This window comes from Rousettus aegyptiacus, unplaced genomic scaffold (assembly GCF_014176215.1).
Source record: "Rousettus aegyptiacus isolate mRouAeg1 unplaced genomic scaffold, mRouAeg1.p scaffold_m13_p_3, whole genome shotgun sequence".
Taxonomy (NCBI): domain Eukaryota; kingdom Metazoa; phylum Chordata; class Mammalia; order Chiroptera; family Pteropodidae; genus Rousettus; species Rousettus aegyptiacus.
This window is the reverse complement of record NW_023416306.1, coordinates 154893374-154919848: the sequence shown is the minus strand read 5'-3', so window position 1 is coordinate 154919848 and position 26475 is coordinate 154893374. Positions and strand designations below refer to the sequence as shown.

Here is a 26475-nt window from a genome sequence, read left to right as displayed (position 1 = left end):
CTGAAATCTCAGTTTTTCCCAAGCAAGTTAAGTTTTATTGATTGTGCCTCTCGTTTCTGCTTATTCTCACTATCACATTACTATTTTAGGGCCTGATACCTATTGATTAAACTGTTCCCCTAGCCCATAGCTGCCTTTTTCTTACTCCAGTCTTTCCTATACACAATCACTTGTTAATCTTCCTACCATATAGCTCTGTTTGTCATTGTCTGCTTAAAGATGCAGATATAGAAAATAACAATCTTTAGGAGCTCCTAGTTGTATACAGAATAGTCCAAATTCTTTATATGATGTTCAGGATCCTCCATAGAGGATTTATGATTAATAATTTGTTTTTGTTTTTTAAAATACAAATGCAGTCTTTGATTTAACAGTGTTACTGATTTTTCTCAGTGAGAAGATCTTCACATTTTTATGATACAGTTGGTTTGGCCTTCACTGTCTTAGCCAGGTCCTCTTGTAGCCAGAAGCAACCACACACATAAGCTAGCTTTCAAAACCAGGGTAGCATTGGCTCCACAGATAACGGTAAAGCAGGTTAGACTTGGGTTGAAATGTAAATATTTGCTTGTCTCTGAATACTTCATTTGGGTTTTAGGGTTGTCCATAATGCCTGTTGCAAGCAAAGCTATGACCTGTGTAGGATTGTAGGGCTTATGGCCCTGTGTGTTCCTCACACAATGGCTGGCTACTGTTCTCTATGTCCTTAGCATGATTTTTCTGTTTTTCCCCAAACCAGAATTAGTGGATCTGAAATAGTTGTTCTATAATGATAATACTGCAAACTGTGAAGTGTTAACTCTTTCATTTAAGATGAAGTCCAAACTAAAATATGACTTGGTTTGTTGGGAGTTAAAAAAGAAAACATGTAGCTTTGACACTTGGAAAACTTTCATTTATTTAACACAAATGTAGTGAAATATAATATTGTTCTTAATTAGTTTCTAGTTTTTAGAGTCAGCTCTAGCTAAAGCATGGAAGATTTAACTATGGTTATAAACCAGATATAAACATCAAAAACCTTGACAATGTAAAACTAGCTGTGAGAAGGCAGGAGATATAGAAATAGGGGAAAAGGAGGTGAGGACATGCAAGTGTATCAGTTTCTAGTATCATTCTTGGTGGAAACTCAGTAGGTACAATCTTAAGTTTCTAAATCAACACATTTTGAAGGTATTATTAAATTCCATAGAACGTTAATAACGCATGGAAATGAGTTTAAGCGTATATTCAAATAGTTTGTAGTTGCTTGTTAATTTTTACTTTCATCTTTTTTTGTGAGAAGACATATTGCTCTTTGGGGACTAAAGTGTAGAGCCTTTCAGAAAAGCTGCAGCATGCAAGGGAAGTTGACATCCATTCTTTCCCTGCTTTGTAAGCACTCCTTTCTTCCTCCCAACCTTCTTCATGTTTTCCCTCCAAATCCTGTTCTTTTCTCAAAGAAAAGAGAGACATGTGACTAGATGGATATAGATACTGAAAGGCACCTTTACTTAGAATCCAAAATCAGTCGACACTGAAGAGAATTGTGCTGCCAGTGTGCTTGTATCTTGAGTGGACCTATTGAGTTAGAACAGGCTGGTGGGTAGAAAAACTAAAACCTAGGAAATTCTGACAAATTCCATTAGACATTCGAAATTCTAGCTTTCACTTTTTGCATCACGAATCCACATCCAGTCATGAAAATTTAGCTGTAAGATTTGTTTATGAATCAAGGCCAAATGTCTGACCAAAGAAACAAAAATTGTGCTTATCCATTTTTCAAAGCTATGCTTTGATGTATTTTATTTCTGGCTAAAGGTTGTAGTTAAGAAAATGCATAGCACCCAACATAGTGTCTGACATCTAGTAGCCTTTCAATAAATTTGCTCAGTCTATGAATTCACACATGGCCCATAGATATTAGAAAATGCTGCGTTCTTAAAGTATGTTGCTTTTATAGTTGAACATTAAGCCAGAATGGCCAAATCATGGATCAAAACAAGCTAGATAGGTACCTTTTACTAGATAAATTTTAAAATGACAAATACCTTTCTATGTAGAAAACTGTGCTTTTTTTACTTCTTAGTTTTGAAAGGAACTGGGTCCGTTCAGGCAATATTAGTGTAGGAGAAAGAATACCTTGGGCAAATTGAGGTGTAATTAAAATCAGGTTTGGCTCATTTGAATTCCTTTAATAGACTTGTTAATGAGGTGTTAAATGATCACCTTGAGAATCCCAGGAACTATCAAAAACAAGAGAACCAAATAAACTTTAAAAAATAAATAAATAAAAGCCTTCCAGGATTCCTCCTATGCTGATGGGGCAGAACTCTTAAAACGAAGTCTTTTTAGGAGTGTCATAAAGAGAATTTCCTGCTTCTCTGCAGCTTCCAACATCCACTTGTTATGTTTGGCAAGCGAACTTTTGCTTTGCCTGAGCCTAGGTACCCCTTTCTTCAAGTCCTGTGCCTCCTGAGCCCAGGAATATTTGAGTTCCACTTTTATTATTAGTACTTATCTGTTTTACATAATTTGCTTTTCTAAGTGAATACAATTTTATTCTTAGCCACAGTACAGATTAGCAGTGTATCTGACACAGGATCAGAGTAGATAGATTCTCTCCTTATCACCTGGAACACCGAATATTAAAAAATATTTGATTCTGCATTTATCAAACTTGTATGCAACATCTACTCTGTATCCTGTAGTGGGTGTGCTGTTGAGGAATGCATAGTTGAACAGTACTCAGGTCCTTGCCTTATTAATTTTCTCATTTCTGGTCTGCTTATTTTCTAAAAAACAGCAGTTTAGTTGTGAGTAATCAGTCCTACAAATGAGAGCCCTTTGGGGCATTTGCCTACCAGTTCTGTCTCTGTGAACCAGTAGTAACCCCTATCACCTCCATCTCTGCTCCAGAAATCTATTCTGAATACTCATGTTATCAGGACAAAAAGGGGTCCATCTGTCTGCACACATCTACGCCAGAGAAGAGATATGTGCAGGTTTTGCAGCAGAGAAAGTAAGGTTTATTAGAGAGCTGCAAGTCCTGGAGACATAGGCAGGCCGTCACTCAAAGGCCTGGCTCCCCCAGTGTCTTGGGAGTACAGATTATAGGGAACAATCAGTAGTCATGGAATCTAAGGGAGTTGGGGTCATGGGTGCTACTGATTGGAGGATTTCAGGGGGATGTGGTAAGTGATCCTTGTGTCTGGTTCTGGAATCAGCCTTGGTGTCATCCCATCTGGTCCCAGCCAGTAGGGTTGTTGTTCTGCCTCAAAGGGCCTGGGCCTGAAACACATCAAAGCCAAGATGTTATCCTTAGTCTAAAGTCCAACTGAAACCTATTGTCCTCGTGGTTATAGACCTGTGGCTTGGTTAATCTTAAATCCTAACGCTCATTAACGTCTCATTTCCTGCTTGCCCTGAGAATACTCGCTGGCAGCAGCAATTGTGCCTACAATGTTTACCTTGGGATAACTCACCGGTTACAGTCCTAAACTTACCCCCAAAGTTCCCCATGAAATATCTCGCTTTTATTATTGTTCTCACATCATTCTATTACAGTGGTCCCCAACCTTTTGGGCACCAGGGACCAGTGCACCTATGAGAATCTTAATGATCTGAGGTGGAGCTGAGGCAGTGATGCTAGAGCAGGGGAGCAGCTGCAGATAGAGATGAAGCTTCACTTGCTGGCCCTTTGCTTACCTCCTGCTGTGCGGCCCTGGTCCTAACAGGCCAGGGTACCAGTGCTCAGCCCAGGGGATGCCGACCCCGCTCTAGCATATCATCGTCTTTGGAAACAAATGACATCATTCTGTTTTATAGCATTCTGTTTTTAGTAGTGATATTTTCATTCACAAAATATAGTAATTCTTGGTCACAGAAAATGTCAAATCCTAGAAAATGTATCATTCCTACATGTGATAGTAACGTCATTCTCAAAGTTATTAGCCAAAGGTTGATTTGATGATTTATGTATACCTTTCTGTTACATTAGGATTATAGACAAGTTCTGTTTAGAAATAACTCTAAGAAGTTTTTATCTTTTGTTTACACATTGAAAACCAATCCGATTTGCCTTAGCCTCAAAGAGCATGTTTATGTAAAATTAACACTGTTAGTGAGCTGCACTTTTTTCTAAACAGGAAACAGGTTAAAGGAGCAGGTATACAGAGAATAAGGGCTAAGGGCGGAAAAAAAGCAAGTGCGTCACAGTGGCACATGTCTGGACATAATCAGCTTGAATCAGAGAAAAACTATACTAAAGAAATAAGCTTTGTGTGCAGTTACATTCAGGAGCTTTTGTAACACAGTCTGTTTCTTCCGCCGCTCCCATTTCTTGCTAATAAAAGTTTCTGGCTACAAGAGTGGTCTCTCCTTTTGTGTCTTGTTTCAGAGTTTTGTTTTGTTTTGTTTTGTTTTTAAACCGACTATTAAATTGCCTACAGGCAGTAGCCTGGAAGCTAGCTTTTGAACAAATGTAGACTTGTTCATTTTGTAAAATATTGTCCTTAATACAAAACATAAATAAGGAGTTTGAGTATGTTCCCCTGGGACAAGAAGGAGCCCTGAACGAGGCATCCCTCTTTTAGGAGATGTGGTAAGATAATATAAAGAAATGAAACTTTTGATTGAAGTATCAGGAGTCAGGCTTTTTTTTTTTTTTTTTTTTAATATTGAAGTGAGTGAATTGCCTGAATTTTATTTCATAATAAAATTTCTTTTAAAGATTTTTTTCCACAATTTGATTTGTTCAGTTACTGTTTAACTGAGATATAGGACCATTACTTTAGCCTGTTCTCATCACTTCTAATTCATCAACTTTATTGCCCAGATTGTTTTGTTTGTTGAAGAATAACTTTCTAAACCTTACCATGGTTGGAATTGCATTCTTTTTCCCCCAGAAGTATTTCTGAGGATTTTGTCTAGTAGACTCGATGCTAGTTTTTCATCAACTATATTGCCATTTATTGATACTTGATATGTATAAACAAGTGACAAGATAGATGGACTATTCTCAGTTAAGAACCAGATACCCTGATGACTTGCCACGTTTGAATTTTCTGAAGAGGAAATTTTTTTTGATAGACACCTGTGGTTTTTCTCATGATCTGAATATTCGTATCTGCCTGCCATCTACTTTGGCAGTAGAGTGAGATTCAGAAGAGACCTCATTAAGGGGTCCTCTCTTAAGCTCTTGTTTTGAAACTTTGTCCGAGGACCATCTGCATCCAAGGTGCTTTTAGTATGGTGGTTTCTAACATTAACACACAGGAAAGCTTTGATATTCGTAAAAATGCCAAAGTCAGTGTCCCTTTGCAGATTCCATGACTGTCCAGGGTGAGACCCTGGCAGGGTGTCATTTTAAAGCACACCACATGATTTTAATGTGCAGCCAGGGTGGAGCTCCGCTGCTGCAGAGCTTGTTTAAAACAAGGGTTGTAGTCCACTCTACAAGACCACTGAGTCTTCTTGGTGAACAAGGCCCTAGTATGTGCATCTTAAAGAAAATCTCAGTCAATAATGCAAGTTAACTTTTAAGAGGTTTAAAGGTTCTCAGTGTTTTGTTTTGTGGTTTTTGGTTTATTTGTTTGTTTGAGCGTGCTTACATCAAAGAGAACCCAAAGCAACCGTGATTGGTGGTTATTGGGGGAAGGATAGGAAATCGCAAGATATATCTTTCTTTTAAAAGAAATAAGGGAAATGTCGGCTTGTGGAACAGGAGTTGGATAAAGCTAAGTCGCCAGTTTTCATTGTTTTTGAAAATCTAAACGACTTGATGCTTCTTTCTAAAGAGCAGATGATCCTTGCTGAATGAATCAGTGGCGTAAGTGGAGAAGTTCGAAACCAATTAGGGGAGGGGGATGTCTGGACCTATGGTCAGGCTTCTTAAGGCTGATTGGAATTACTTTTATTTTACTTTTTTTTTAAGACAATTATTCAGAATCTGAAATTTTCTAGTACATAACCTACAAATGGCCTTGCCCACTATGCACTTTTTTTTCATGTTAAGTATAATCAGTTGAAACTCTTATTTATCGCCTTGCCTTCTACCCCTAAAACTATTAGTTTAATTCCAGGTTTAGCCTTGACCAGTGATTGCCATATTTGCTAATAACCCTCCTCATGTGAAGGTGAGTGCTTGACCACAGTATACATATTTCCTCATTCCTTTAGTTCTGTCTAAAAGTGTTTTGTGATGTATCCTAGCCCTGAAGGAGGACAGTAGGATAATCTTTGGACAAATTAAGACTTTCTGTCCTGGCTGTTACCTGGCACCTTTTAAAATTCAGTTCCTTAATTTTTCAGAGGCAGTTGGCCTCCTTTCTTTTTTCTTTTTGTTTTGTTTAAGACCCTCTATTTCTGACTGTGCATTAAAACCATTCTTTTAAACTCTTGGTTATATTGAATCAACAACTTTAAGCCTTGGCCCCTGCTGCTTATTGCACATCCTGTGGCTGTCCTCAGGAAATCCTAGTTTTTGGCATTGAAACTAATTAAAGGATTAAGCTACTACTAGGGAGGGGGCGATAAACAGTGCTCATGAGAGAAATTTACTGTGCAGTGCTTGATGTTAATGAAAGCTGCTCTAGTTGCAGATGAGAGAAATAGCAATAATAATATGGGAGAGTAGATTAAAATACTTGGATGCATTCCTGTACAAAGGTAGAAAACCGAAGGGCTGCTTTAAAACAGTATCCATAGGGTAGGGGGAGTCAGTCTGCTTTGATGCGCATTAGCTTGACAGTTGCCCATACTGAGTGAGCACTTTCATATTTGTCACCAGTCTAGCAAAATAGGGCCTGTGTCTACGGGATGGTAAACCTGCTTCCCATTCATTTTGTTTCAATGTTACCAAGGTATTGGACACTTGCTTCCTGGAAGTTCCTTAGAAATACTGCTTTTACAAGATGGTTCACTAGAACACAAAATTTTCCAGTATCATTTAGCTGGTACTTAAGGAGGAAAAGTGCTAACCAGGCCTGACCCTGCTTAGCTTCTGAGATCACACAGGATCTGGCTTGTTCAGGGTAGCATGGGCATAGACCCTGGTAACGTTCTTAGATCAGATACTTAATCCTTCTTTCCCTGAGATATGTGGAAAACCTGAACAGATAATTCAAACTCCAACATAGTATGGCTTTAAAAATAGCTTCACTGATATTTTTCTCTTTATATCCATCCTCTGCTCTCTGCCACCCCTACTTCCTTCTCCAGTCCCATTTGGTACTTTAAGATATTTTTAGATATGATGATCTTAACTTCGATATACATTTCTGCAGGTGTTCATGTAGAAGTTAAAGAACGAAGGACGGCCTGGAAAGTCTGTTGATTTGTGTTTACTGGCATTCCTTTGTCCCTCTTTCTTTCCCGCTCCAGTGGGCCATCAGGTTTTACTCTTCATGATACATCCTGTTTGGATACTTGTGACACATGTGTAATTTATCTATCTAGAAAGTGCTGTGATGAGAGTTGAAAGTATCTGCTGCCTTCTCCCCCCACTTTAGAGCTGTTCAAAGAAATTGACCATTGGTGATTAAGAAAAATAGGTGAAAGAGAGACTGCTTATTCTTTAACAAAGAAAATTTTATGACTTAAGAATTTATCCCTTTTCTTCCCAGCCCACACACTAAGGTATCATCTAAATATGAAACAAAATATTGTGGAGTAGTTCTTTCATGGTTTAACCTTGTTAATTATCAGTACATTTCTATTGGCTTGGGAATCATCTTCAGTGCCTATATACTCATAAGATTTATGAAATAAGCAAAAATTATCAAAATTTTAACAAGTACCAATTGTTTACCACTAATAGAAAGGTATTTTCTTTTTCCTATCAGTGGATTTTTACCTTTACTTATTCAGTTTTTAATTATTTTGCATACTCTGTTCCTGGAGGAATGTTCAGGGACTGTGGCTACAAGATTTTTTTGTTCTAAGGTATTTGCGACTACATATGTGATTTTTAGTAATGTGTGAACTACACCCCATCAGTGACAGGGTGCTCTCCTCCCTGGAAACCTAGAGTGCTATTTTTTTGCAACTGAATCTTTTTATATATAGTTTTACTTTGAGTCCTGTTGCAGCTTGTATTTACGCAGCTCAGGGATCAATCTATTAAGGATCCAAAATATGAGATTTTTAATACCAAATTTAAATGTATTCATCTATTCATTCTTGTTTTGTCCCAAATATTACAGATATATGTTACAGAAAGTAAACAGTTCCCTGTGATCTCACTTCCCATGGATAACTGATGTCACTTGTTTGGCATATAGATTTCTTCTTTTGCATATACTTATATACAAATAATTTTTATTACTGTTTTTACTTTTTAGCAATAGCATATAAATAACACCACTTGATTTAAAGAGTTTTGTAGTTGGTTATTATGGGAGGGAAGGAAATGAGGCTGTTTATTGCCTTTTTAGCAGTTATTGGGGTCAGTTTCATTCTAGGGTTGTTAGAATTTACTCCATAATTTTGACAACAATAACAGATGAGTTCTCTTAGAACACCCCCTCTCCCCACAGTATTTAATAGAGCTTAAGAATAACAAGAGAAGGAAATCACATTGTCAGAGGTACCCTTAGCTTGTGAATTCTTCATAAATGGGGTGCTAACAGTACCTAAATAAGTGAAAAATAAATCATCTCGAATGTTGGAGTCTGGTCATTGCTATAAATGAAGTTTTCCTTATTGTTCCTGCATTTATGTGCATACCTCCATCTGATAGCACCCCATATAAGGCTGATATTATATTCTCTGAAGCATTTTTAATTAAAAAACAAAAGAAACGGTCACTGTTCCTTATTATCTCCCCCCCGCCCTCCACCACTGCACCCCAGTGTTCTAAGAGCCAGTGAGTGTTGAGTCTAACCAGTTGCCCTCCTAAGCTTTTGACCAGTGAGAATTGCCCTCAGAACACAGATACTCTTGGCAGGAAGCGCTTTTCTCTGTGCCGACTTGTGCAGTGATGGTTCTGATAGACAGTTTTGACCTACATGTAATGACTGACAAATGTGTGCAAGTGATAGAACTGTCACACAAATAAGGAAGAGATCATGCCAGGTGTTCAGATGCACATTTTATGACTTCTGGGAGTTCACGGAAGGACACGGCTAATAATGATCAACAAGAAATAGGATTACTTAGTTAAGGCTTCGATATGGTATAAAGCATCATCGATGTCACTACAGCCTGGGAGTATTAACCAGTGATTCTGAGGATAGGAGTTAAAAGACACAGTAGCATGCCATGGCTACAGGCCGTTCAAGAGGGGAAGCGGGCTCCTCTGTTCCTTTCTGAAAGTGTGTCTCTGTAGGTTTTGTGCTGGGACACATTCCATACAGAGCCTGCACCCCTCCTAAAAGTGGGTATGTGTGTGTCTAGACCATGCAGTCTGTGTACATAGAATCTCCACATTTCTAAGCTCAAAACAATAATTTAAATGAAAATAGGCCACCATAAGGCATTGCTTGAGAAAGGTTTCTTTTGACAGATGAATGTGCTGCTTTTAGTTGAAGTGATTTGTTCTTCCAGTTAAAATGGTTGCAAACACACCTTCTTAGTGCAGTTACTTTTTTGCTAATACTTGTCTGTTACACATATTTTTGGTTCTGTGAACAGATTGTCTACAGCGCATTCATAGTCACAGTCTAGCTCTGCAACTAAATATGTATATCAGTTGTTTTCCCTTCAGTGGAACTGGCATGTGTGGACTTATGCCAAAATTAAATGTTAGCAGTAAAATAAATCTGCTTTTAAAATAATAAAATAGTCTGTGCCCATGCTACCCTGAACAAGCCCAATCCCATCTGATCCCGGAAGCTAAGCAGGGTCAGGCCTGGTTAGTATTTAGATGGGAGAACACCTGGGAAGACCAGGTGCTGTAGGTGTAAAAAATAAAAATGTAAGGGCTTGTAAGATAACAAGGTCCTTGCAATCCATGAGGTCAACCAAGGGTCGCCTCGCCTAAAAAATAAAAAAATAATAAAATATTTCAAATTCAGATGGACACTTTCTTGATTATCTGGGCATCATTGCTGCTGTACCTCACCCTTTCCCCACTGCACAGGAATTAAAAATATTAAATTTATTTTATTAGCAGATAAGAGTGGTATCTGTTACATTTTAATATTTTTTAGTCTTCTAGTAAAATATTTTTAATATATTTTTAATTTATTTTATTATCAGATAAGAGTGGTGTCTTTTGTTACATTTTAATATTTTTTAGGTTTGTTTCTTTATTTGATACCTGATCTTTAAAACATCCAGAGGGACCTTCTTAACCACCTGTATCTGAGTTGGTATTTTATTAGTTTCAGTTATGTTGAGGCAGGAAAAAATTTTTTCCTTACCCTTCTAAGTTAATCTGGCTGGCCTAAGAATTGAGACATTAACAAGAGAAAATCAAATTTAATTAAGTACATACATGAATGCAGGAGATTCCAAAGACAGGTAAAATATGCATTTAAAGGGAAGGAAAAGAGCCTAGGGGTTTGGGCCTTCAGAGGAAAGGAAGGCAATTCACAGGAAGATGAAAAGAGCAAATGTTTGGTAAATATGTTCGCTGGGCCATACAAAAACAATGGGACACAGAGGAATTTTAACAGACTTTGCCAGGTTCCTCCCTGTCTACCATGCCTAGTTCATATTATACTATACAGTTGACTTTTGAACAACATGGAGGTTTAGGGACAATACCCCAAGCAGTCAAAATTCCACCTATGGCTTTTGACTCCCCCAAAACTTTACTAATAATCTGCTGTTAACCAGAAGGCTTACTAATAACATAGTCAGTTAACATGTATTTTATATGTTATATGTACTATATACTGTATTCTTACAGTAAAGTAAGCTAGAGAAGAGAAAATGTTATTAAAATCATACAGAAGAGAAAATACATTTATAGTACAATATGTATTTATTGAGAAAGATCCATGTACAAGTGGACCCACATCGTTCAAACCCACGTTGTTCGAGGGTCAAGTTCTCTATGGTGATATCGCCCTTCCTGGAGCAGATCCTGTATCTGAATTCTTTTAGAAATTATGGGGAAGGTCAGAGGTTTTTTCTGAGTCTTTTGTTTTCTTGAAATAATCTTCATGCCGAAGAGACACATCTTGGGGTGGCAGATTTTGTTCCCTTATAGCCACAATAAGCATTTCCGTCATTCAGCAGTCATTTTTTGACCATTTACCATGTGCCAGCCATGAACAATGACATAGTCCTTCAAAAGCTACTTAAGGTGAAATGCTCAGTTTTTGAACTTTCAAAAGAAATAACATTTCCCTAGTATTTTCTAATACCTCGTATCCCTTTTGTTTTGTTAATTTTTATTCTCTACTTTTTGGTGTCTGATTAGGCCTTAGAATTAGAAGAGTCACTTCGCATGCTTTTTCTCTTTTTGTTCAGTATCTTTGTCTCCTTAGAAGACAAACTTTGTGTGTGTGTGTGTGTGTGTGTGTGTGTGTGTACACATGCGTATATTCATCTATTCCTAGTTTTTTCCAATTTGAAGATACAGGAGTAATGACTTAAAATATTGTTATAGGTAAAATAATTTTAAAAAATGAATTATCTTACATTATATAAATCAAAATAATGAGTTTTAAACACCACATGTCAGGCATTTCATTAAGCACTTCACATGCATTATCTCATTTAATCCTTAAAACAATTGTACAGAGTAGGTGTTTGATCGTTATCATCATTCTCATTTTACAGTTGAGGAAACGGGGCTTAAGTACCGCAGAGGTAGAGTATTGCAGCCAAAACCATACTGCTGGTAGGTGATGGAATCAGAATACAGACCCAGAGAGTCTGACTTCAGAAGCAAGTTTACCAACCACCAAAGGACCAAACTAAAGCTAATGAGTGAAATTTAGGAAGAGGATGATAGTGTGATTATTGGTTTCTCTTTTTCTCAGACCTGCTTTTACTGTTTTGATGTATTACATCGAAATGGCTATTTGATCGTTTCAAGTTTTATGCCAATTCCAGATTATTAGATAAGAGAGTCAGTTTAGCCAAGGTAGAGACAAAGTTCCAACTCTGTTAAGGTAAGGAGTGGTTTTCAGAAAAAGAGGAATTGTGCTTGCCATCTTGAATAATCAAATTTGCAAAGGTAATTTGCCTCACCTGAATAATTAGTGGGTGATGTGATGGTAGAGATAATCTAAATCAGTGAATTAGGGGAAACTGGTTAAAACTAGCTTTGGAAATTTGGTAATATGGTGGGTAAAATAAATGAGCCATATTTATAAACTGTAAATCAGAGAGTCGGAGAATGATTATAGGTTAGTAAAGTCAGCTGTGTCCTGAGTTACGTTGATTAAGAGTATGCTAAAGAATTAAAAAATGGAGAACTAGAAACAATGAGGGGAAAGTAAAATAGTTCTGTATTTCATCTTTGAAAGCTAAGTCTAAGTCAGAGGGTCAAAACATCTAGTGTTATGTGGAAGATGATACAAATGGCATAATTTTAAGATAAAAATACACAAAGGAAGGGTAATAATAATAGTGGGCATTTATTGTGTTTACTTTGTACTGAGCACTGTTCTAAGTGCTTTTCATTAAATTCTCAGGATAAATATTAGACATCATTCTCTCTCTTTTACAGAGTGAGGCAGCTGAGAGGTTAAATTGCTTACCCAAGGTCACAGAGTTACTCGAGTGGTAGAACCAGGATTTGAACCTGGTTGTCCAGTGCCAGAATGCTTTTTGTGCACAGTATATTGAATTATCACATGCTTTAATGTAATGAATATAGGTAATCCTGCTGTGGAACTCAAATTAGTTTGAACACATAAAAGGGTTTTTATTTTCTCAGAATATTTCAACTTGAATGTCTGCTGTGTGTTCTTGGAGAAGGTACCCAGGGGGAAAAAAACATAGTATTTGCCCTCAGAGTTTGCAGTTTGTTTTGAGGCTGTAAGACCACACATGAAAGGCGTTAAGTACAGAAACAAGAACTTCTAAACAAGAGCACATTAATGAAGTACAAAGTAAAGGCATGTCTTAAAATGTGCCAGGAATTTTTCCGTAACTTTTTTCCCCCTGTCCTTCGTCTTTCATAGTGCTCTTTGGAGTTGAGAAATACATAATCATTAGTAGAAATAACAAAAACAAAATGAAAATGGAAAAACAAATTGCTTGTATTTACTGATTTTCCTCTAAACTGTGTAAAAGTTGTCCATAGGAATTTTCACTAGTAGAGTTGACCACCAAACTAATAGTAGAGAATGACAGTTTTAAGGGAAGTGTGAATTTTTTTTTCCTCAGAAGTTATCCCATAAGTCTTTAGTTTACATAGAAAAAAGTGACTGTGAGATAAATTATATTACATTTAAACTATGTATATATTGCTTAAACCTGACTTGTTGACTGGAAAGATTAGGATGAAATGGGGACTATTTGCTAACGGGTGCTGGTTTTTTGGAGAGGTGATGAAAATGTTTTAAAATTAATCATTGTGATGATTGCACAACTCTATAAATATACTAAGAAACAGTGAATTGTATATTTTAAATGGGTGAATTGTATGTGAATTATATTGCAATAAAACTTCTAAAATTATGTATAGTATAAAAAATAATAAACTGGCATTTAAAATTTTTTTTAAATAAAAAAAATAATAAATTAAAAAAGAAAGCCCTACTCCTGTAAGTAACCAACCACCCATAGCAAATAGGGATAAAAACCCCAGAGACTTGTTACTGTGCCTTTGAGCTGCCGAGCCACACTCCTCTTGCTCAGGCCGCTTCCACGCCTGGAAGTGTACTGTTGCTTTACTTTCCCTTCTAACAAAGCTATTCTGTTTTGCTGTAAAACAACAACAACAACAAAAACTTCCAATGAGTGAACATTGTGGTAAAATATACATAACAAAATTACCAGTTTAGCCAATTTTAGGTCTACAATTCAGTGGCATTAATTAAGTACATTTTACAATGTTGTGCAGCCATCGCCACCATCCACTTCTAGAACCTTTTCATCTTCCCAAAAAGTAATTAACTTTTAACATGCCAATCCAATTTTGGAAACAGTAGGTTTGACCTACTTAATTTTAAGCCTTTAGACTCTATAAATACTTGCACCTCCAAAATTGAGTTTTGTTACTCTAAAGTTTTTTGCCTTTTTCTTTTGTGTTCCCTATCTCAGTGACACCACTATTCATGAAGTTATCTAAACAAGAAATCCTGGTTATATTTTCTTTCCTTCTATTATCTCCTATGTTTATTTAATCATTTAATATCTTTGAACTTGTATACTCCTCTGTATCCCCACTGTTATTTACTTGACTTAGATTCCTGTCTACTTTCACCTGGATTTAATAGCCCATCGTAGTAGAGGGATCAGTCAAGCAAAAGTGATTTGGAAGGATTAAAATAGATGAACAATGCTGAAAATTAGGAATAGGAGACATCCATGCACAGACTTTAAGTAAAATTTTATGGCTCCATGATACCTTTCCTGACCACTCTAGTTCTTGTTGGTCTTTCCGGCCTATTCAAGAGTCATTCGTGCATTAAATATTTATTTAGTACCCTCTGTGTACTTTAAAGATTTTTAACATTGCAGTCTACTTTTAAATTCAGTTGTCCCTCAGGGTTTGGTTGGTGGATACCAAAATCTGCAGGTGCTGAAGTCCCTTACATAAAATGACAGGACTGTGCATACCGTCAGCTCTTCACCTCTGTGGAATCCCAACCATGGGTTGAAAATATAGTTGTCGATCCACGGTTGGTTGAATCTGAAGATGAAAAACCTGGGAATATGGAGAACCAACTGTACGTTTATTTTTTTTTAAATCTGTATTCAAGTGGACTTGCATAATTCAAACCTGTCTTATTCAAGGCTCAACTGTATATTCTCCATTCACTTTTTAGACCTGTTGCTATCTCCCTAGTTCAAGCCACTGTCATCTCTCCCGCGCTCTCTCTGCTTCTGCCTTTGACTCTAAATATAGCATTCAGGGCAAAAGTGTTGAAATACAGGATATCATATGAATTTTCTGTTTAAGAATTCTCCCAGGGGGCCTCCTACACCTTGTAAAGTCAGTCCTACCGCGAAGGCTTATGAGACCCTTGTGATCTGGCCCTTGGTCAGCTGCCTCTATTCCACTCTGTCCTCCATCCCCTCAGCTTCAGACACACGGGCTGACCTGGCCCTGGGAAAAGCCAGTCACGCTTTCGCTTCTGGCCTAAGCACCTTATGAAGATAGCACTTGGGTCATTCAGGTCCTTTCTCAGTGACACTTGAGTGAGGCATTTATCTTTTTTGCTGTCTGCCTCTCACACTAGAAAGAAAGCTCCATCCAGGCAGGGATTTTTGTCTCTTATTCAATACAAAATAACCAGGGCCTAGAGCAGTGTCAGGCACAGAGTGTGTGCTCAGGACATATTTGTTTTAATGTCTGCTTGCCTAACACACAGTGCACTTTATAGTCTTCCTGGTGAGATTTTCGCCTTTGGTGTAATGACTGTTATACCACTTTTGTATCTTCTCTATCTCTGGAAAATATATATGAAATAAATGAATTTTTTTTTTTTTTAAACAAACAGCACAGAGGTCTTTTACTTTGTTACACGCATCGTGCCATGAATGCACAGGGATGGGTTCCCGCAGCACAGGCCCCTCTCCCCATCAGTCTCATGGTGAGCTGCTCTGGGCTGGGCAGGCTGGCTCTTCAGTTGAACCCAGGCACTTTCTTTCTTCTTTTTTTCATCATTTTCCTACACATATTTCAGGAAGCTGTCTCAGCTATCAGAGTGCTCGATGTGCACAGTATGTATATTCTCTTGGCAGGAACCTTGCCCTTAACCTGTTTGTTTACAATGCCAGCCTCATGCCAGTAACACTGTAGGCATTTCCAGCTTTGCCACGGGAACATAGGTGGGCCTTTCCTTCCTGAACAGTGCCCATCCCCTGGATGTCTGTGACATCACCTTTCTTGTAGATTCTCCACGTTTTCTAAAAGGCCTAGAGAACACAGTGTGGGTACTACTGCCTTAATCCTTTGTGTTGTCATTTTGGCAAATTACTGGAAGATGATGGTTCCTACTGAAAGTATTATTTAATTATTTTTAGGTACTAGATTTCTGGTGTTTTGTTCAAGCAGTTTTATTTCTTAAATTTAGGCTTCCCTGTGATTTCAAAAATGTTAGCAGCCCCCAAATTTAGCTTCTTTAATATTTGTTTTTTAAGTTTCTCTAAGAAATCCTAAAGCATATTAACTACTGTATGTGCAGTTTCTTTTAACTCTTACTTGATAAGCTTAACACAAATTTGTCATCTTTTTCCAATATGAGCCCCTTTCCTTCAATTTACAATATTGAATTTGATTAAACTGTTCATCATTTATATGGAGTAAATAATATGGAACACATTTTTATAGATATGCATATTTATTTTTTAAAAAACTAGATAGCAGTTATAATGGGGATTCAAAATCCAATTGAATTGATTTTCCCTGGACTCCCAAAAACCCCAGAGACTTCAGAATATTTTTTATTACTGTTGATATCAAATCTAAATGTTCACTTGCCAACCCACTTCCCTTTTCTTAGAAGAAGTAAAAGTTATTTTTGGAACTCTGATTTCCTGATTAAGCAGAATCAAGAATCCTAGCAGTTCTCACTATTAAAGGACATGCTTGCACATGTAAGGGAATGTTCTGTTTACCTAAGGCCTGGTTAGTTCAGGAACATCTTAAGCCCTGGAACAAATCCAGCCTTCCTTAAACCCACTGCGTATACTCTCTCCACTCAGGTATCACCCCTTTTAAAATGGAAGTCACATCCTCTACTTTCCAAATGAACCCATACCTCTAATTCAGCAAAAGGGTTCATCCTAAGAAATTATCACTTTGCCAACATTACCACATTAGACCTTCAGAATTTCAGGTTCCACTCTTTCTGGAAAGCGCTTTTTTCTCCACAGTTTCAGGAGAACCTTTGTTACACATTGACATTGTGCTTACCCAGAAATGTTTACGCTGTTAAAATTCCAAACTGAAATTTTTAGTGAACGCGAAGCATTGGTTCGTGCTTTAGTACTACAGTGGTGTCATCTTAACTTTTGCTTTGCTGAATAGTTCTGTTCTCCATTGCACCCTAGTAGTTTCAGTTATAATGTCCCATAGCTCTCTGAAAAGGCAGTCTTCCAGTAGGCAGTCTGAATCAGATTTGTTACTGGTACTTTGTGCCAGGCTTCCATCAGCCTCTCCCTCTTGGCAGAATATGTACAAGAAAAAGCTAGTAGTAAAACATCTAGAGGGAAAAAATGACTTCATGGGAATGAAAGTAGATGCACAGATGGAAAATAAATATTTTTATGTCCAGCATTGTCTGATTTGTTCATTCATTCATATGATTATTTTAAAAGCCTGAGAAGGAAAGAAAGTCAGAGCCAACCCCTTTATGCTTTCATTTCCTGCCTCCTGGCGAGGGCTTTAACTCTGAAGTGCTGTTTTTATAACACTTTCTCTGTCTTAAAAATTCCTGGAACACCCAGCACCAAAAATTTCAGTATTTTTTCGGATTTGTCTTAAAACAACAAAGGCTAAGAGAATGCCTGAGCCCACCTTCTTTTTAAGTAAAAGGATGATTATTAAATAGTAAGTGGGTATATTTAAGAGTATGAATTGTGAGATCAGAAATTTAACGTCATTCCAGTTTTTTAACTTCAGTTGATTTTCCAAGTATTTAAATTTTTATTTTTGGTTAAGTATTGACATTCATACAGTAAAGTACACAAATCTTAGGCATGCAATTCAATTAATAAATAACATACCCACCTAACCACCACCTGATAACAATGTAGGCTTATTTCTAGTATCCCACAGGCCGTCTTGTGCCTCTTCTAGTCCATTTCTTCCTTGCCAAAGATAAGCCACTATTTTGATTTCTGTCACTCTATATTAATTTTGCCCATTCTTGAACTTCATATAAATGGATTCTTACGTATAATACTTTACATGTAATCACTCTTTTGAATCTGGAAAATGTTATTCATCATTATGCCTTCGATATTCATCCACATGTTTGAATGGAACAATAAATCATTTCATTGCTGTTTAGTATCATATCGTTTGCCTATATTACAGTTTATCCATTCTGGACATTTGGGTTGTTTACTAGTAGATTTGGGCTGTTATCAAGAGTTATATTCTTATATGTGTCTTTTGGTATTTTGGTACACAATTCTTTGGGGTGTATGTACCTAGGAATGGAATTACTGGGTCAAAGAATAGGCATATATTTAGGTTCAGTATATTTCTTATCAGGAAGTAAGGCAGGTTAGTAGTTGATCTGGTAATATTTAGAAAAGATCGGGTGTGTTCAGGGTGGTAGGGCCCTAGACTGATGTGGTAATATCTAGAGATAAAATAACTGAAGCAAAATGTAATTTTCCCATAATTAGAAATTATTTTATTAGGAAAAAAGAACCAGCACTTATCAAGCCTGACATTGTGGTTGCTATATTACATATTTTCTTTCCTTCAAAGGAGTCAGTACTAAGAGCTTTCACAGTTACTATGGGAATAGCCTTTGAAAACATAGTTACATATGACTTGATTTACCTGATGTTATAAACACTTATAATATTATAAACACTTATAAGGAGTCTTTAAAATATAACATCCAGTTTTAAATATTGGTGGAGACACATTCTTGACACAGGAGAAGTAAACACAGAATATCTGAGTTTATTCTTTTTCTTTAAAAATACTTTTGAAGGGTGTCTCTTAACTCATATGAATGCTTAAAACTAACTGAAACCATTTTGGGGGCTCCCTACTCTATTTGAGAAAACCCTTGTATGCTTTGAGACTATGACCTTTAAGGGGAGGAGGAGAAAGAAATGCTTAGATTTCAAATTCTTTCAGCCATTATAATTAACTGGAAAGTATAAGTCTGAAGGGTAGCAGTAATTTTATTAGATTTTTCCCAGGAAGGCAGATTATAACAACATATCCAGGAAATCTAAGATTAGGAGCTGTGTAATGGAGTATAATGTGAGTTAGGGGATCAGCTCTGGCTGAACATCATTTATATTTGTGCCCTTATTTTAAAAGATTCAGTTAACTCCAGAAATGTTATTTTTGAAGTTGCAGACTCAAACACATGTTTCAATTATAAGTTATATAAAAGCTCATTAGCTAAATTGAAAATTATTTTGCTATTTAAGCAGGTGAGTACTTGCTATGTTCTTTGAAGCATAAATTCTGAGTAGTTAGCACTAATGCCATTTAAGACAAAATGCTGCCCTTTGTATCCCTTACTTTAATCCTGAGATTTTAGAAAATTTGTAGCTCGTAGAACAATATCTGGTCTAATTGATACTTTTCTGGGAGGGCTCATGAAATTTTATTTGAGTAATAATACAGTAGTTCCTTCAGACCTTTAGATTACATGGTTGAGAATCCTGAGAATTCTGGATTAAGACTTGATAAAAAGTATTTCTTTCAAAAATGGCTCAAATGCAGTTGGTACAACTTCAAAACTCTATCTGGCAGTGGATAATAAATATAGCTTCCAAACTTTAATTTTATTTTGTAAAAGCGATTTAAGGTTATCAACACGCAGTGGTTACAATAGGTAGATAATTGTGTTGCTCCTTCCACTTCCGTCCTCCACTCTTTTTAGGCTTTCTGTTTTCTTAAAATAATTAAATTAATTAATGATGCTATCATAACTTATTGATACTTTATATTCCTTCCTTCCTGAGTATAAAATTTATTTCAAAGACGTTGAGGACTAAAAATGACCTATTAAAGTTATCTGCTACATTTTCTGAAAACTTAACTAGACAAGTTTACTTTTTCTGTCTGTGTCATGCCAAGCTGTGGATTTTTATAGAAGAGTTTCTAAAAAATGGTTTAATTCTAATAAACCGTATTGACAGAGTCCAAAAGGACAACCACAGAGTGAGGTTCATTGGTAGGGTTAAGAGTAAGTGCAGAGGTCTTCTCTAAATTGTGTTTATGCTTCCTGTCACCCTTAAAAGTAAAGATTTATGTTTGAAAAATAGAGAAGAACTCTGACCTCTTATATTACCATCTCTTCTTTCTGATGCAAGGATAAACACTTTTTAAGAGTGTTTTTTGTTAAAACAAGGCTAAACTTTCTTTGTTGTAAATCTGTGTTAGACCAGATACCCCTGCAAATGTGGAGTAAGAAAACACCATAGAACTGAGTTAATTGATCAGTCTTAAGTAGCAGGTATACTTCTTGCATTAGTATTAACTGGTATTTCATATGACGTTTAATTCTAAATGGGTAGCTTTATTGTCCATTAAAATTCAGTATCATCTCAAGAATAGGAGATAACTACTTTCCAGCATGTATAAATGTCAAAGCTTTCTGATTTATTTGGCTATTTTCCTGTTATCTTTTAAATTATTAGATAAAACCATACGAAGTTGCCCTTTTTATGTCAAAATAGTCAAATATTGGCAGTTTCATGCTTCAGCCTTGTAAGATAAACAGACTACTTAATTTCTGTGCTTCGCCGTGACCACCATTTCTGATGTAGTAGACTTCTTTCCCTAGCACTGGTCTTGAGTCTTCCATTCAGTCTTTATTGCTTGCTCATTAGTGATGATTGTAGTTTGTCAATGAAGATGACTTTATTGGAAGAACTACTTTTCACCCATCTCACATGTGCCCTGTGTCTCCTTAGGCTCTTTCACCCATTCATCTTTACCCCATTCATTTGCCAGTAAGTACTATTTTAAAAATAAGATAAAAAGGTTGTTCCCCAGTAAAGGGTTAAATGCTTTAAAGTTTGAAAAATGCATAATTTCGTGGTGTGATATAGAAGAAAAAGTACTAGACTAGGGTTAGAAAACCTTGATCTGCCTCCTACGGAGTAAAAGGCCTTGGAGAAAGTAATTTAACATCTGTGGGCCTATTTCTCAATGTATAAAGTATAAATAGTACATTCTTTATCCATATTCACCTAAAGCAGAATCAAATGAAAGTGGTTGTTAATTGCTAATTGTAATATTTATTCCTTGATTTGGATATATCTGGTATGCTTAAATATATGTTTAGAAGAGAATTCTCTTTTTAAAAATAAATTTTCTATTGAGGTAAAATCAATTAATAACATGACTTTCAGGTGTTCAACATTATAATTTGATACCTGTATGCTTTACTGCATGCTCACCACCAAAAGTCTGGTTTCTATCTATTGCCATAATTTTTGATCTCTTTTACCCATTTCACTCTCCTCCCACTGTCCATTCACTCTTGGTAACTACCTTTTTGTTTTCTGTATCTACGAGTTTGTTTTTGTTTTGTTATGTTTGCTCATTTGTTACTTTTTTCTTTTATATTCCACATATGACTAAAATCGGACAGTTTTCATCTAATTTATCTCACTTAGCATATCATCCTCAAGATCCATCCATGTTGTCACAAATGACAATTTTTCATCTTTTTATGGCTCCACTGCGTGTGTATGTAAATGTGTGTGTGTGCGTGTGTGCGTGTGCACACCACATCTTTTTTATTCATTCCTCCATTGATGGACACTTAAATTATTTCCATATCTTGGCTATTATAAATAATGCTGCAGTGAACATAGGGGGGTACACATAACTTTTTGAATTAGTGTTTTCATAAGGAGAAAATTCTTTTTAATCTGAATATATAGCTGCCAAAGTGAAGTTCAGTAATCTCAACTATGATATTTATTAATATGTAATGGATAAACAAATCGTGGTATATCTTTACAAAAGAACACTGTTCAACAATAATAAGGATATACAAATTGAGGATTTTAAATGACTAGTCCCAATATCTTCAGATTGTGTGTGTGTGTGTGATTTTAGACGTATTTTCTTCCGGGACTCTTGTCAGAGATAATGATGAATGGTGGGACTGAGATTTACATTTCTTTTCATTAAAGAGAACTTGCTTAAAATGTGATACAGCAATTAGTGGAAAAGTTAAGGTCTAAATCTCTTAATATTTCTTGTCTTTTGGGGGGATTTTTTTTGATAATTTTTCTTGATATTCTTGAAATAAATATCTTGGAATTTTTAAATAGAAGTTATTTGGTTCATGATAAGAAAAAGGTAGCAAGTTGAAAAAATGATAAAGGGAATACAGGGAATATTAACATATACTAATATGCAAATACATTACAATTTTTTTAGAAAATCTTCAATGAGATATCATTTATATGCAATAATTTCATCAATGTTAAATTTATAATCCCATGAATTTTGACAAACATATACAATCCTGTAACCATACTACAATGGAGGCATAAAATATTTTTGTCACCCTCCCTCAAAAGTTCCCGCGTACCCCTTTTCTATCAATCCTTTCTCCACTCCCTGGAAACTACAAATCTGTTTCCTGTCACTATAATTTTGTCTTTTGTGTCTGGCTTATTTAACATAATGCATTTGAGATTGGTCAGCTTTGTTGCATGTATTAACTGTTTCCTTGTTTCCTTTCTCTCCATGTTTCCTCCACTTTTCTGAATGTAGGAGCATATTTTTAATAGCATTTTTAGTTTATTGTCTGCTAATATTCTGTAATTTCTGGTCTTTTTCTATTGCTTGAATTTTCTCCTAGTGGCGGGTTATATTTTCTTGTTTCTTTGAATGCCTGTAATATTTTTATTATATAGTGGACATTGTGAATTTTATGTCATTGGATGATGCATTTTATTGTGTTTCTTCAGGTGATTTTGGACTTTCTTATGGGAATCAGTTGAATCCTTTCGAGACTTGCTTTTAGATTTGTTAGAAGCAGTCCAGAGCAACTGTTAGTCTAGGGCTGATTTAGCTCCATTACAGTGTGATACCCTTTTGAGGTCTTTCCATTTTGGTGGGTGAAAGTACAAATTATGCACTGGGAATTATTGTTCTGCTGCTTTCTGTTGGATCTTTCCCAACTCCTGATTTCTTCTCATACATGTACAGGTCAGCACTCTGCCAAAGGCTCAAGTGGACCCTTCTGACAATCCCCCAAAGTTCTCTCTTTACACCTCCATCCTCTCCTGTACACTGCCTAACGACTTCTAGCCACCTTAGCCAACTTCCATCCCTGGTGTCCTCAACTGACAAAACTGGGTCCCCTCCTGCACACACTTCCTGTTAACCTTTTCCATTGGCACAGTCCTGTACTGCCTGTGTCCCAATGTCTAAACCATTGTTTTACATACTTCCAGTTTTCTGTTGTTTACAGTAGGAAAATATGCTGGTCCCTGGTACGCCATCATGGCCAGAAGTGGAAGATTTTTCTTCTTAATGTAGAGTAAGCATATATTGGTATTGCTAGGGAAAAATTAAGGTACATGGCTCATCATTTCTCAACATACTTAAACATAACACACTTTAAGGTCTGCTTTATTATTTGCGAGACAGATGTCACAACTTAAGTGATGTTCAGAGTTCACGCTAAACTAATGTAAACTTGAGTGTTAGTCTCTGGTCAACTTGAAATTATTTACGTAAAGAGTATTAATTTGGGGTTGTTTGTGGCAAACTTATCTAGAGTAGCTTCCCATCAGTGGTGCATATGTTAGTATTCTAATTCTAAGGAAATTTGTAGCCATCTGTATTTCCGATTGATGAGTTTTTTAAACTGTATCATGTTTATGTTTTTAAAAATATCAATTTCCTGGCTTTCTAATATTTATGAGAAAATGACTGTAACCTTTTCTTATTTGTAAGTATTCATATATAAACTGTAAAACAGTCCTTAGCCCTTTGTGAGCTGGTCTTTAGAATTTATGGCTTGCTATCTATGAGAGAACAGTTGTTCGGACATTTATTCATAGACTAACCTACCATAATGTCAAAAACAGTCCAAATACTTAGTAAGTTAGCAGTTAGAGAAATGTTCTGTTTTAACCCTTTTGTGTTATAAGGAAAATGTGCAAAGTAGGATTAAAAATATGATTTTTAGTATTACAGATACGCTGTTGCTGTCTGATAGGTGTTTTACGGGTAATGGTAACAGATACTCTTAAGAGGAAAATTGGGGGCTTTAAATGGCTCTGTCTCTCATCTTATGTGTAAAATTATTTGCAGCATGGTTAGTTAGAATGATTATTGAAATTGAGAGATCTAGATTCTAGTATCACCTGTGCTGCTTGTTACCGTGTGACTGTGGGCCAGTCATCACCTTTGTGATGTCTGTAAAATTAAGATAATAATAAATGTCCCACCTACTAAAAAGGGATGGTAGAGTGTTAAATGAGGTGGTATTGATGACACCGTTTGAGGATGTTAATGTGAAATGCAGATATTGGTCATTAAACTTTATTTTGTACTTTATTATAAAATCTGTTAACACCTAATATGACAATATAAAATGAGATATATTTGTTTATATTTATATTCCATACAGTTAATTGAGCAAAAATATTTTATGTTGGAAAGGAAGAAATAAAACAGGACTGATTGATAGAATGGAGATAGAGGAGATTGCTGTCTTTTTTCCACTCCTTCCTTAGTATTATCTGTTTCTCTCCCCATGATTTTCCAGGCAAAGAGTGTATACAGCAGTTAGCTGAAAACACAAGGTATTTCAGGAGACGTCTGAAAGAGATGGGCTTCATCATCTATGGAAATGAAGATTCTCCAGTGGTGCCGTTGATGCTCTACATGCCAGCCAAAATCGGGTACATTTTGTTGTGGATTAGACACAGATCTCCATACTTAAGGTTTCTATGATGTGAGACTTAGGCTTTTGTATTTTGTTAGGGAAAATTGTTTGGCCTCGTTATGGTAACATTTATTTGCTACATATGCAATAGATTAGTGGATTTCAATTTGTAAAATATGTTAACTTGTTAGACTTTCATTAAACAAACATTTGAGTTTAATGCACTCATTTCTAGGGGAAGAGGATTAAGATAGATCAGCAGACAACACACAAATATAAAAACCCACTCTGTAGAGCTTACATTTTAGTGAGGCAAGAGTCAGACAAACATAATAAATAAGTAAATTATGTGATGTGTTCGTAAGTGTTAAGCGCTATGGGAAAAAAACAGCAGATACATGGGATTGAGAGTGCACTGTGGGTGGGCTGTTTACTGTATTAGATGGGTTGGTCAGGGCAATCCTCAGCGGGAAGGGGAGGTGACGTCTGAGCTTGAAGGGGCCGAGAGTTAGCCACTTGGAGAAAGGAGCTTCTATGCAAAGCCCATAGTGTGGAAGCATACTTAGCCAGTGGAAGAATAGCAAGGAGGTGAGCGGAGCTGAAGTACAGTGCCTGGAGGGGTGAGTAGTGAGCCGTAAGGTCAGGGTGTGTACTGCATGCGCAGATTACACCAGCTTCTTTGGCTTGTGCCAGGTGTGTATAGTGGAAAGCCTTGCCCTGGAATAGCTCCCAATGTATTTGAGAAGTACAGACGTATAACAAAACCAGAAGACGTTTGAAAAGCAAATACAAAGTGAGCCACTATAATTATTTACAAAATAATTGCATGTAAAATTGCACCAGAGATGTAAAATAATTCATATTTGAATTTTGACTGGATTTTAACTATAAAATTGTATCAGGTCATTTTTCAGGTTTAATTAAAGTCTTTAAAGAAGCAAATATTTTTATTCATTTTTGAATATCCACTGCCCACCACAGTCCCTAGCATTCAGAGGGCCATTCAGTAAATGTTTATTAAAGTGAATATTGGAGGAAAATTAAATCAGTGCACTTGGAAATATGGTGATTCCAAGGATAGTGAGCAGGAAATTGGGAAAAGGTGCTCATTGAGGAAAAAGAGGAGTTCAGTTTCCAACAGAAAGTAATATGGGCAGTTGGCATCATGGCCTTCAGAGGAGATGGTGGAAGTGAACCAAAAAGCAGAGGTGTAAGACTTGTCCATTCTTTGAACGGAATTATCATGACCTTGAGGAGTTATTCAGTCTAGAGGACTTAGTCTTTAAAGAACATTGCGTCTGAACTGTTCTACTTAGATGAAACTGTGTGCATTATAATTGCAATTTAGAGAGGGTGAGGTAGAGTTGGAATAAGGCACTGGACAGTTTGGGAGCGTGTGCTGAAGACGCAGGGTGCTCAAGCTCCTCCTGACAAAGGAAGTACATGAAGGCGATTGATGTATTGGTACTAGAGGGAGTAGGGAAAGGCTGACACTAATGTAGTAATTAGTTACTGATGTAACTAAAATGTGTGGGATTTTTTTATTCTCAAGTACTTTAAACACCTAAGAGAAAAGACAGAAAGAAATGAGGTAAGTCAACAAGAGGAAAAGACAAAAACATAATTTAGTAAATATAACAAAATTTACATAAGAGTTAGAATTGTGTTATTTAGACAAGATGTGGAATAAAGTCACATGCCACCAGTTTGCCTTGTGGGGCACAGGTTGAGAATCGTGTAGTCTGAGTAATCAATTAGCTAAATCCTGGGGATGTGCTAACCTCACAAACAACAACAAAAAAGAAACCCTGAATTCTACAGGCAGCTTGACACCCAAGTCAGTCAAAGAAAT

General features: G+C 36.4%; 1 protein-coding gene and 1 pseudogene across 4 annotated transcripts in view; both read left to right on the top strand.

The window, feature by feature from the left end:
• The window catches only part of SPTLC2 (serine palmitoyltransferase long chain base subunit 2), an 84992-nt gene that overhangs the window by 46258 nt on the left and 12259 nt on the right, over positions 1-26475 (top strand). For all 4 annotated transcript variants that reach the window (XM_016156600.2, XM_016156601.2, XM_016156602.2 and 1 more), the window contains exon 10: positions 24504-24639. In XM_016156600.2, the coding sequence (XP_016012086.2) occupies positions 24504-24639 (136 nt within the window). The remainder of the gene's footprint in view (positions 1-24503; positions 24640-26475) is intronic.
• LOC118600694 lies at positions 9763-9881 on the top strand (annotated as a pseudogene).